The 12536-nt window shown below is 36.8% G+C and overlaps 3 protein-coding genes across 4 annotated transcripts; 1 reads left to right on the top strand and 2 right to left on the bottom strand.

The window, feature by feature from the left end:
• Positions 1 to 9: 9 nt before the first annotated feature.
• Positions 10 to 2174, bottom strand: LOC118436552. The gene is made up of 2 exons (XM_035854904.1): positions 1981 to 2174; positions 10 to 1671 (listed from the first exon to the last, which is right to left on the bottom strand). Exon 2 carries the CDS (start codon positions 1663 to 1665, stop codon positions 376 to 378), a length of 1290 nt encoding a protein of 429 aa, XP_035710797.1. The 5' UTR covers positions 1666 to 1671; positions 1981 to 2174; the 3' UTR covers positions 10 to 375.
• Positions 2175 to 2582: 408 nt separating this feature from the next.
• Positions 2583 to 4051, bottom strand: LOC110854215. The gene is made up of 4 exons (XM_022102621.2): positions 3440 to 4051; positions 3193 to 3379; positions 3023 to 3114; positions 2583 to 2957 (listed from the first exon to the last, which is right to left on the bottom strand). Exons 1-4 carry the CDS (start codon positions 3512 to 3514, stop codon positions 2688 to 2690), a joined length of 624 nt encoding a protein of 207 aa, XP_021958313.1. The 5' UTR covers positions 3515 to 4051; the 3' UTR covers positions 2583 to 2687.
• On the top strand, positions 2864 to 12492 carry LOC110854122 (zinc finger protein 729). 2 transcript variants are annotated; one of them, XM_035854903.1, is made up of 16 exons: positions 2864 to 2972; positions 6447 to 6652; positions 6711 to 6935; positions 7130 to 7365; positions 7578 to 7603; positions 7687 to 7789; positions 7871 to 7915; positions 8001 to 8177; positions 8526 to 8705; positions 9162 to 9338; positions 9411 to 9593; positions 9686 to 9868; positions 9940 to 10122; positions 10653 to 10886; positions 10968 to 11332; positions 11946 to 12492. In XM_035854903.1, exons 2-16 carry the CDS (start codon positions 6616 to 6618, stop codon positions 12313 to 12315), a joined length of 2724 nt encoding a protein of 907 aa, XP_035710796.1. In that variant the 5' UTR covers positions 2864 to 2972; positions 6447 to 6615; the 3' UTR covers positions 12316 to 12492. The 2 variants fall into 2 exon arrangements, with proteins under 2 accessions (XP_035710796.1, XP_021958213.1); XM_022102521.2 differs by lacking the exon at positions 2864 to 2972 and having other exon boundaries at positions 6256 to 6652.
• Positions 12493 to 12536: the final 44 nt, after the last annotated feature.

The raw sequence follows: 12536 nt of genomic DNA, 5'->3' as shown, positions 1-12536 counted from the left end.
CTTTATCGTAATTTATTAAGTACATACTTATACTAAAAGTCAAATATTCAGAATTTTTTATACGATAAAGTGACAATGATCATAGAATCAAAATTCATACTCTTGAAATTAGATCCCTCGGAATAATTGTACATGGTAGAAAATGGTGATAGCTGCAGAATATGCAGATATTTAATATATAATTGAGAAAGCAAGAAAAAGAAAGATACATAATGGATATTTAGTATGCAATAAAATCAACTATTTTGAGACAACAATTCTATGCATTTCCAGATCTTCAAACTTCTAATGGATCTTATGGTAGATCAAATTCAATTTATTAATTTACTAAAAAATAGTAAATTAATACTATATGCAGTAATTACTACTATAGTTTTACACGGGTCGTTGTAACACATAAGTTGCAAATTTTGCAGCCGCAGCAGCTCGACACGTAATTACAGCCACGTCCTTTACAACCTCTTTAACAACCGTTCTAGTCGCGATTTTTCCCATTTGTTTGCCACCTTCTTTAGCCAAGTCTTTAGCCCCCTCTTTAGCAATTTGTTTTCCACCCTCCTTCAAGACCTGCTTCCCTCCTTCCTTGGCGATGGAGCGGCCAACGGAACTCAGTGTTCCCAAACTTATCACGTCAAGGATAAGCCCTCCCAGGCCAAGGGCAACGTTTGAAGTTGCACCTAATGCATTTCCATCTTCGGCGTCTTCCACGCCTTGCACAATGTTTCGCACGCTGCCGACAACGGGGACAATGTCCCACCAAGAAAATGGGGTATTTGAACCACGAGGAGAAGGTGCAGGTGCCGGAATTGGCGTTGGTGGTTTTATCGGGGTGGGAGTTTTTACCGGAATTTTACCCAGTTCAATAGTCGCTTTAAACAATTCCTTTAAAAATTTTCTATACAGACTGTAACAATTGCCAAAATGTTTTGAAAATTTGGTCCAATTTATCCGTTCATAGACAGATTCCCTCACATCTTCTTCAGCAAGCTCTAACTCGTTCAACAATTCCCCTTTTAAAGTCGGATGTAAAACTGTATCTTCGTCGTCGTCGTCTTCTTCTTCATCGTCATCGTCATCGTCATCATCCATTTTCATAGTTATCAAAAATTTCCCACGCGTAGGCCGGTCAAGATATTCTGGGTCTTCGTAGTATAAAATTATCTCAAATTCTACGCAGGGTTTGACATTTTTGGGGAGGGTGAGCCAAGCCAAAATTATTTTCTCGACGCCTTTACGCCACCACTTGTTGAGACCGTATATACCCCGATTGATCCTCTTGTCTTGGGGAAATAGGTTAAATTCCACCATTTTTCCTCCCAATTGTGCCGCAATTATGTGACCGCAATCATCCCCTTTTCGTTTTCCTCGGTAGCGAATCATTCTCGCCAAATTTTTATTGACATTGGTCTTTTCCCCAGTTCCGACATGTTTTGGTAATATTGACGCGAAGAGGTAGCAAGGTTTGTACCCGTCACCGGACAAAGCCCGGCTTACTTTTACGTGTCGAATTGGTCGATGTAGCCGAGACTGGAAATTAGAAGGGTCATAATGCTCCTCTAGCCAGGGAGTGGCAAGATATTCCTGGTACAAGTTTCCACCACTGGTTGGAACTGCGATGGGGGGAGAATCCTGATCGGCATCGATTTCAAATTCGATTACAGCCATTGCAACCTGGTACGACGCATTAAGAGATTTGTGCACTATTAAACATACAGATCTTATATATTGGGGGACCTCAGACACACGAAAAAATCGTCGCTTAGAATTTCGCTTCATTTTTCGCTTATCGATAACATGGCCAAAATTATGAAAATTTCAAAATTTTGTTCTGATTGTAGCTAACCGACCTTAACCCAACCTCTGAGTTGAGTTTCTGTTCGCTTGCCCCAGAGCTCGCTTATCAGGAGGTAAGCGAAAAACGAAGCGAAATTTTAAGCGACGATTTTTTCGTGTGTCTGAGGTCCCCCATTAATTTCTTACCAGTTCAAGTCACGCCTAATTAAAATACACCTTATTTTACACAAAAACAAAATTGTTCGACGAGCTCTTGGTAGTATGCAAATGTGAAATGGTTGTTACTTAACGTAAGTATGCATGTCTTTATTTGGACTGTCTTCCATCAAAACTCACGAAATCCAGCAAGTTAAAGTTTTCTCATGAGAAAACAAGATGATCATGATTCAAGTCAAGCAATTCAACTGCATCAAATCCCATGTATGTACCAGTAGCAAAAATAGCTTTCAACTCATGATTCCATTTCAAGGCGAAGAAGCAATAAATAGCTTGACGTTAGATAACACAATGTTTAAAGCGTTCGCGAATTTCTTTCAGTCATGAATTTGGCATGCATGTTTATATTGAAGTTCCGTTCATTTGTGGACATATGTATTTGTGATGCACGTTTTCCATAAATAGTAAAGATTTTTTTATGCATGCCTTTTGCTCAATTGTGATGCTAAATACTAAACTAATAATGGATGAAAGTGTTTTTATTATTATTAGAGATTAGATTGTATATGTTCCATCAATCTTAATTGCACTTTAAATGTTTTCTGATAATGCAAAATCAAGGTCAAGTGATATGCGTGACGTGTATACATTTTATTTTCCAGTATAACAAGATCATACCAAAATTAGCTTAACAACTACATTCAAGTAAATATTTACATATAATATTTTAATTATTTCTAGTCTAAAAGGTGTATATCTTGCCCAAGAGATCCTTGTTTCGCTTCCCTTAAGGGACGAATATACACAATCCCCACAGTTCTTTCTAACTCTCTCATGTAAAATTGCACTATTATAAGTGTGAAAATTCTATAGATTTTTGTCAAGTCGTACAGCCCGTCAAGCGTGTTGTAATGTGATCTTGTTAATTTTACAATGGAACATATTGACACGGTTAAGAGGAGGATGAGGCGTATCCAAAACCATTTCTTGCACCAATGATGAATTTCCTGGAATTATAAAAGGTAATTATTAAAGTTTCCTCTGAAATTTGGCACTTATCAAAAGTATTTACCTCTCTGACACCGCGTCGCAACATGCCGAAAAGATAGCCTTCTACAATGCCTACAAATAACATGAAAAGGAGAAGGCCTGACACGGTGTATGCTGTAATTTTAAATAATTTTAAAAAATTAAGCTCTATAAATATGTAAGTCATGATTTAAAAAAATAGTAATTATTTACTGTGTATCTGAGTTTTTAAATGTGGCGAGCTCCATTTTCCTTCACTAATTTCTTCGTAAATGTAACGTGCCCAAGAGCACGTTTCAGCTTGTTCGCAGTCTTTTTTGAGATAGTCGAAGGGGTCAACGAACCCGAGCACGTAGCCGATATTCACAGTTTCAAAGGTCATAGGTATTGAGACAAAGGCCTAGAATTTCGAAATTTGAAGTCAGTTTTTGTGGATCTTTAATTAGACTAATATTCGTACCAAGTCCAGTATAGCAATTGCACGGACAGAATTTCGCAGTGTGGAAGATTGCGGGGACCAACAGAATTTTGGCATTTTCTAAAAATTTGTTGGACTATTTCGCCACTTGTGAAATTTTTGTAGATTTTGTAATTATCAAATTGATGTAGATTACTCGTCGATAGTTAGTGGATCGTTATGATATGACACTTGCATTTACATGCATTTTAATAAAAAAATTCTGTCAATGTAATAATTCCATGTGCCATTAACATATCACTTTACAGCACATTTAATAATAACAACACAGATAACAGAGCAGTATATACCTAGTTAAACTTAACTTTAACTTATCATTGGAACAATTCTGAGTGTAATGTAATGAGATTTAATTATTTCTAGCACTTAAATAAATGACTGAACGTGGAGAGAGCAACAAGACAGACTTTTTTTTACTATCATCTGTGCTCTTTTAATCAATAAAATGCCTGGTTTGGGATAGATTTAATATAACTTATATGGAACACTTTGTTGTGCTTTATAAGAGGTTCGGGTTCGTTATTATTATAACAAAAGTCTGGTTGCGTGTTATGCAATGAGTTTGAAAAGCCTTGAGATGGTGTCGAGTTTAAAATAGGCATGGATGGCATGCTTCATCTTAAATTACATCATTGCATGCATTTCTTGTGTCTTTTTCGTGAGAGATCATGTGCATTTAGAGTAAATCATAGTACACCGTAAATGATGGATATGTATGTAGTTCCTTTATTTACTTGGAATACATTCTATTAATCCTATTTAAGCCTGAACCAGGACTTATGTAATCTTTATGCCTATCCATCTGTAATTTGTGCACTTAATAAATCCTGGCTCGGGCTATGCAAAGCTGTTTGTATTATGAGAAGTTGTTATTAGAGTAATTTTTTTTTCCATCTCTATTATGAATAAGTGCAGATCGTGAAATATCTAATTTTGTCTAAATATTTTTTTCTTGCATGACAAAAACACTTTATTCCGGGTAATATATTTAATTTTGCAGGACGAAATATGTATAAAAACTAAAGCAGATTACATCTCGTCATGCGACAACTATTATAAGCAAATACTATATTCGCATTTCGTAACATGCCTGAAATTTTGACTAAAGTACTAAACCTATGTATATATATACAACGGGGATGCCAAATAAAATCATTACCCGAGTCCTACCCAACCCACATACATAATACCCTCATTCATGAAAAGGTGAAAGAAATTAATGCTCCGGAACTTGTGGGTTGATGAATAGAATCAGGAAATGTTAAGATCTCGTTTAATTTATTTATATACAGAAAACTGTGCAAGTAAATATGCCTTAGATTTCTGAAAGGCGTGTATTTTCTTTGGGCTAAAAGCAATTATTTTATTACGGAAGTTTGCAAGATGGGTGTTGTTTAGCATGACTTATTACCCATCAACAAAAGCAACATTTTGACTTGAAATGTCACTTGTTAAAGTTTAACGTGCGGATTTTATTGCCCTATTTTTAGCAAGAATAAGCTACTGGATATTTTGAGACGCATGCTTATCGAGTACAACCAACAAATTGGTAATCACCTGTCTCCTCGTTCCTCGCAACAAAAAAATTGGTGGAAGGTGCCAGAGAAAGCAAAGCAAAAGACTGTGCTGCCGATTTCGGCAGACAAGGACAAGGTTGGTCTAAAAGCTATACTCATATGCAAATGAGCTAATCTCATCATCCTGTTCCTATACGTACACCAGCTTCATATTCATGAACGCCTTATCTCCAACCACAAAACGCTTGATTTTGTAACAAACTGAGCCGTTTTTTGATGAAATCCTTGATGTTTATGTATGACTGAGTAATTTCGTAGATCATAAATTTATCGTCAGCAGAGTAAGGTCGGCCAACCTCAATTTCTCCGAATTTTCCGCGAATATTGACAAATGTAGTGAAATGATGAAATTCATGATTTTGAATGTCAGCCTGAATGTACTCACAACTCAAGTTAAGTGGGACAATTATCATTTGTTGAAGGATTTGTGGAAATGTTTTCTGCACACATCCACATAAAATTTGGAGGATGAGATACATAAAAAAGTTTGAAATATGCAAAAAATGCGGTTCCAAACATGCTACGGTTAATAAAAACCTTCCGATAAAAAATGACCCATTGATCCACATATCGAATTGCAAAATTGGGCCAACCTAAACTTTAATATAAACTAAACGGAGGCGTCAGCGTCAGTTCCGTTTCGAAATCAGGAGGAAACTTGCTCCAAATAATTTTCCTGTATGGGATTATTCAGAAAATCTGTGAATTGAATGACTCCGTTGAATGATGCATACACACTGTTAAAAGATCAATATTTTTATTTCATAGACGTGCCCACGCATAAAAAAGTGTCCAAAGATTCTTGTTATTGTTATTTGCGTAAATGAGAGATGACGGCAAAGATTGAGATGTTGATTTTACTGCGAGGGTGATTTTCTGTACGAGATTTGTGCTCGAGTCCTTAATCACTTGGTTCCGTAACAAAGTGGGACAAGCTGCCAAGAAAGAGAGACAGATCCGGTGTAGTAAATAAATTTAGTTGGTTTAGTTGGTAGTAGTGGGAAGTATGATGGAATGAGAATAGTATCATTAGCATTAGTCATTAGTTTTAGCACGTTCCTTACATTCTCATGTTTTTGGAAGTAGTAGTAACAGCCAACAGGGTGGCTAGATATGTATGTCCGCATCGGGTTTCCTTTCGGATCGCAAATTTGCACACGTTCTTTACCATGCTCTCAAAGTAATAATCTGCAATCTGAAATGCTGTACTAAGCTAAGTAATCGCGTACCACTCCGGGATGGGATTTCTTGGCTTGGTTCATTGGGAAATGTGGGATTAGATGAGTGTGAGACGCGTTTGCGACATAAAGTAGTCTGACCTAGTGAATTGAGCGAAGTGGTTGTTGTTTTGTGTTAGTGGAGTTTGTCGTTACCGTTTTTGGATACAGTGACGATACATGTTTTTCTTGCAGTCGGAGAGGCTTATTCACTGGTGACTGGTCAGTGCTGTACTTTCTCTGGTGAAAGGAAGAGAAAATTTTTGGAAATTTTGTTTCCAATAGTGGTGAAAGCAAGGTGAAAGTTTGTGAAGAAAAGAAAAATAATTCAGGAAAGTTTGAAAGTTTTGATAATTGTGGATCCATGCCTGCCAAAAATATGGATGTCATCGACGTATTAGGTAACAAGACTTGACAAAACTTCTTAAGACAAGATTTCTCATAGGTTGGGAATTTCAGGGGACCTCCTGATCGATCTGGAGAAGACGGCAGCGTCTACCTCCTCCCCTCGAGCAAGGGAACAAGATCAGATTCAAAAGTCATACGCGCCTAGTCGACCACTCCCATCAAATAGCAACATGAATAACCTTAACTCAAATTTTAACAGCAGTAACAAGTTGTTGGTCATCCCTCCTTCTGTGGAACCTTCGTTCTTATACGCGCCGGACAAGGATATAATTACAGGTAGGGTTGGTAGATCAAATAGGAAAATATCCGACCCGATCCAGCCGATTTCTTTATCCGGGAGTTTACTAGAACTTGGGTCCGACGGATCGGATAAGAGAATATCCGATCCATCAGATCCATGTTATAGTAAACAGCCGGATAATCCGGTCGGATCGAATATCCTCAGATAACCAAACCTGTAAATTTTACAGGGTTGCCACTGGTCAGAACGGCGTCCCCCGCTCAAATGAGTCCACGCATCATGAGCTCGCCAAGACCAGGGTCAGCCTTGTCAAATGTAGCTCTCGATCCGGATGAAACACCGTCCTTTTCAGTCAATGATGGAAATCAGGACTTTAAGTTCCAGAGTTACCACTTGGACTACAAATACACCCCACCTCCCATTAAGGGGCCGTGTTGCGTGTGTGGAGATGGAATCATGGGGGCTGTAAGTCTATTCTGATATCTCAGCATCAAAAATTCTAACTGGTTTTTCTATAATTCATGAAACTGATTGGAAATATTGATCAAACCTTTTTACGAGGAAAATAATTAGATCTCTTTAATCTGATAAGAGCACTACAGTAGAATTTACCCCTTTGGTGGATACTGACCAATAAAGTATGCATTTCTTAACTGTATACAAATATTTTCTCGCAGATGGTCACAGCTTTGGATAAGATGTGGTATTGTAAAATATAAATATGAACAATTGATTAAGACGCACCTAAATTTATTAAGTAACGGCACATTATTTCCGAGCATTTAGGCATCCGGAACATTTTTTATGCGTCCATTGCGGGATTGAACTTCGTTCCCCTATGTACTTGGAGCACGATGGTCAACCCTATTGTAAAGTGTGTCACGGAAAGGTTTGTCAAATTGTTTCCTAAACATGGTACCTTTCCTCGACAATCTTGTACATAAAGAGCTTTCCACCCATTCTGTTTAAGCTGTTCCTCCCACCATGCGCTGGGTGTGGCAAGGACATTACCGGGGTCAGTTTTTTGACAACAAAATTATTTTTTTAACCTTTCAATGAAGGCTAAATCATTTATTATGAAATTCCTACTTTTTATGTAGAACTACATCAAAGCAATGGAGAAAATTTGGCATCCACCATGCTTTCAATGCACTCGGTGTCGAAAGGTGCTCACACCTACGACTTTCTTCCCCAAGGAGGGAAAACCTTATTGCGAGGACGACTTTCACGACTTGTTCTCTCCGAAATGCTGGGGTTGTAAGAAACCAATAAAAGATGTGAGTTGAATTTTTGCAAGCTAATCAGCTAACAAATATCATGCCTTATTATTAACGTTTTTAGACTTAAAAAGTTTAGCAACTTTTCAAACTTTTGTAATTTATTAGTTAGTTTAATGTAGTGAAATGCATAACTTATACGTCAAAATAAAAATATTTAAAAATTTTCTATACAAAATATACAAACAGATAAAAATAGCACAAATTTTGTTACAAAATACATAAAATAACTAAACACATTCGAAAAATAAAATTACAATCGTCGCTTAAATTAGTCAAAAAAATTTAGACTTATCCATAAAATAACATTGATAATGAAAAATATTAATTTTAATGCCATTGCTTTAGGATCGAAAAATTTCCGTCCTCGGACGGCACTGGCATCCCGAACATTTTAAATGCTGCGAATGCGGAATTCAACTAAACCCCAATAATTTCAAAGAAAAGAATGGAAAACTCTATTGCGAAAAGGATTTCAACAATCTATTCATGCCGAAATGTGGAGGTTGCAATACTCCCGTGGTTTCCGTAAGTAAATAAAAAAACAGTAGTCTATTTTACTTCCTTCCTCATTTGCTCAGAGTAGTTTAAACAAAAGTCAAGGTCTTGTATACGTCGTCCTATATTTGACCATGATTCTACTTCTGGGAGGGATAAACTTAATTAGTGCACAAGTAAATTTTACGTAAAGATAACCCACCCACCCACCTACCACCATTCAGTCAATCTTGATCGTAACATAAACTTCCTTCCTCCTAAGTTTACGTTAATAATAAGAGCTTGCTTTTCTCTCTGGCATTTCGAGGTTAGTCGCGTTATTATACAGGATGAGATGGCAAGATGAAGGTCTTTTCTCGGTTTTTACTTGCTATCTTAGCTACATAGCAAAATATGTATCCGTCCGTGTGTTCAATGTCTTTCCTCAATTCATTCATCCTGCCAACTTTCTATGCTTATCACCTACCTCTTATTTTTTATGAATAGAACGGCCTAACCGCAATGGGCAAAACTTGGCATCCTCACTGCTTCAACTGCACCGAATGCAAAAAGCAACTCAATCCTGATCGCTTCTTTGAAAAGAATGGACTTCCCTATTGTGAGGACGACTTTCATAAATTGTTTTCCCCAAAATGTGCCGGATGTCGGCAACCAATTAAGGATGTATGCGTTCCATATTTTTAAATGATCATTGTAAGATTTGCATTAATTTACATAATTTCGGATTTATTACAGCAAAACAAAATGATCAACGCCATGTGCAAACCGTGGCATCCGAACCATTTTACTTGCACTGAGTGTAGCAAGGTTCTCACTCCGGAGAATTTTTTCGAAAAGAATGGGCTGCCTTATTGCGAGGATGACTTTCACAAGTTGTTTTCTCCAAAATGTGCTGGCTGTCAGAGGCCGATTAAAGATGTAAATACATATTTAACTACTAATTAAGCATGGTTAACATGGGTTAATTAAGCGTGACGATGCATTCTTTAATTTTATGTATGTACGACTAGCCGAAGAAAGTACTTAACGTGATGGGAAAGCAATTCCATCCGGAACATTTTAATTGCACGGAATGCGGAAAGATTCTACAGCCTGATAATTACTTTGAGAAGAATGGGCTTCCCTATTGTGAAGATGATTTTCATAAATTATTTTCAGCTAAATGTGCCGGATGTGGGGGCCCGATTAAAGATGTAAATATGCAAAATAGTCTATTTAATTTTGGACATTTTTGTGGTATTAATTTACTGATTTTTTTTTCTAGCCAACTAAAATGGTTGTAGCTCAAGGGAAAAAATTTCACCCGGAGCACTTTAATTGCACGGAATGTGGAAAAATTCTCTCTCCAAATAATTTCTTTGAGAAAGATGGATTGCCTTATTGCGAGGATGATTTTCACAAATTGTTCTCACCCCGTTGTGCCGGATGTGGGGAGCCGATCAGAGATGTGAGTGAATATCAGTGTTTATCCGTGGTTTTAACTATTGTCCAAAGGAACAGTCCAAAACCGGTTTTAACTTGTTTTGGACACCGAATTTTGAAATGTGCTAAAGTGTCCAAAATAGAAAAAAAATAATATTACAAGTCCTTCTTTATTGAATCTTTCGGTAATCTGTTGACGTATATTATGTAATCTCACATTCTGAGCATTTTGGTATGCAATACGGCAAGGTTTAGAAATTTCTTAATTTCTCTTAGTTTCTCTTAACTTCTCTTAGTGGTATTACAAACCAAAATTCTCAAAATTAAGGCGAGAACACATATCTGTCCTTAGATTTTCAAAAAAGTGAACTTGTAACATTTTGCCATATTTTCCAATGTTTAATGATTTGGACAATTTGAACGCCAAAAATTATTTTCGAGACTTTTGGACTGGACTGTGTCCAAAAAGATTGCGAAACCGTGGATTAATAAGTACAAGAATTCAACCATTAAAATATTCATTTCTAACAAGACCACTTTTTTCACTGATTACAGAAATATGTTTTCGCCATGGGTAAATATTTCCATCCGCATCATTTCACATGTTCCGAGTGTGGAAAGCAACTGAAGGAAAATGAGTTCATGGAAAAGGATGGACGCATTTATTGCATGGACGACTTTTTGAACTTGTTTGCACCAAAGTGTGTAGCTTGTCGAAAACCGATTAAAGAAGAATATTGCCTCGTAGCTTTGGAAGGAGATTGGCATTCTAACTGTTTCAGATGCAAAGTATGTAAATACGTGTATTGAAATTAGTATAATTCGTTCTAATTGCACGTTTTCTTGAACTAATTAAAATTTTGGGGGCAGGATTGCAATTGTCTTTTGGAAGACCGAAACTTTTTCGAGATTGATGGCGAACCATATTGCGAACAACATTTTCACGCGAGACAATGTCCCGATTGTGTAAAAATTCGGCGAGAACAAAACAGATATTTTGGCATCTCCATTACCACTCCGATGGGTCCGTCTCGCTGGGCGTCACAAGTTTCGTTAAAATCTCTCATTGAAGATGAGACGATAACCACCACCACGACAAAAGGGGGCGTTAACAACAGCTCGAATTTTCTCGTTGATGACGGTGGTCGTCCAAATTCAGCTTTGTCGCAATACTCGACAAACTCTTATGACACGGCTTTTACAGATATGGGAGGCAGGTCGTCGCCATCGATGAGGTGAGACGATCACAACGAAGGCATCCAAAATTGGTTGTAAATTTTACAAAAAACTGGTTTTATAACACTTCAAACCAAGTTTTCGATTTTTTACAAAAATTGTTTTGGAGCCACTAAATATTTGTAATTTCTTATTTTTCATGTAAGAATTCACACGCTAAAAAATCCGTACGGTGTTTAAGTACGGACGTATCAAAAATTGCCCCCAGAGCCATCCCCACTTAATCCAAGTACAATTGCACTTCGTGCAAGTGCGAATATATGTACTTTAGTTAAGTGGGGATGGCTCTGGGGGCAATTTTTGATACGTCTGTACTGAAATACCGTAAGGATTTTTTAGCGTGCATTGTTCTGAAATATTGTTTTCCAAATTAATGCCTAAAGTTTGTTATACTTTAAACTTCCTCAAATCATGTTTACAAAATTTTTAAAACTTGGTGTTAACCCGAAAATCGGCTCAACGAACATTTCAAAAACCGGAAAAATCGAAAACTGGTTTTATGAAAGTTTGCAAAAAATCGAAAGCCCGTTTTTCAAAATTTTCGGTTTTGGTTGCCCTACGGGGTATAAATCTGAATAAAATTATCTAAATTTCTGCATATAAATAACGCAGGTCATACACAATCCCCATTGAACGTGAGGGAGGTAGGACGTATAGGAACGGAGGCTTTGAAAATGGAGGCCATGTTCACGGCGAAACATGCAACCACTCCCATGAAGAGTATCAAACTCAAAGTCAAAGATCAAGTTTGAAACGAGGCCAACAACTGGGTCAGTCTGAACAGAAATTAAACAATGGATCATCATCATCAAGCAACATGGGAAAATGGAGTGGTTCTCAAAACAATTTGCAGTACATTGCAAGAAATGAAAACCCATACAATTATTTGGAACAAGGAAAGTTCCCCGTGGAATCGAAACATATTCGATTTTCAGACACTGTAACGCAACGAGAGTTTGAAAAGGATGGCAAGTATTATTAATAAATAGAGGAAAACTAATTAGTAAAAGTGCAATGAAAGGAGAATTTGTAAGTTGATTTTAATTAAAATTCTAAAAAAAGTTAAGAAATGATATTATGGAGAAAGCAATAAAATTCAAATTGTGTGAAAGTTTTACTGTAAATAAATGAATTTCTGGATTATGACAAAAAATATTTTACATGAAATCGTGAAATATGTACATTTCTGAGTTGGAAATTTGT

Source organism: Folsomia candida, unplaced genomic scaffold (genome assembly GCF_002217175.1).
Source record: "Folsomia candida strain VU population unplaced genomic scaffold, ASM221717v1 Fcan01_Sc009, whole genome shotgun sequence".
NCBI lineage: Eukaryota > Metazoa > Arthropoda > Collembola > Entomobryomorpha > Isotomidae > Folsomia > Folsomia candida.
This window is presented reverse-complemented; position numbering and strand designations above follow the sequence as displayed.

Bases quoted from the DNA above. Each gene is read 5' to 3' on its own strand.
- LOC118436552 (XM_035854904.1), bottom strand. From the start codon at position 1,665: ATGGCTGTAATCGAATTTGAAATCGATGCCGATCAGGATTCTCCCCCC.
- LOC110854215 (XM_022102621.2), bottom strand. From the start codon at position 3,514: ATGCCAAAATTCTGTTGGTCCCCGCAATCTTCCACACTGCGAAATTCT. The intron at 3,115-3,192 runs GTAAATAATTAC...TTAAAATTACAG, and splicing joins TTTAAAAACTCAGATACACA to CATACACCGTGTCAGGCCTT. The intron at 2,958-3,022 runs GTAAATACTTTT...TTATAATTCCAG, and splicing joins TGCGACGCGGTGTCAGAGAG to GAAATTCATCATTGGTGCAA.
- LOC110854122 (XM_035854903.1), top strand. From the start codon at position 6,616: ATGCCTGCCAAAAATATGGATGTCATCGACGTATTAG. The intron at 7,604-7,686 runs GTATTGTAAAAT...CCGAGCATTTAG, and splicing joins ACAGCTTTGGATAAGATGTG to GCATCCGGAACATTTTTTAT. The intron at 8,178-8,525 runs GTGAGTTGAATT...CCATTGCTTTAG, and splicing joins GTAAGAAACCAATAAAAGAT to GATCGAAAAATTTCCGTCCT.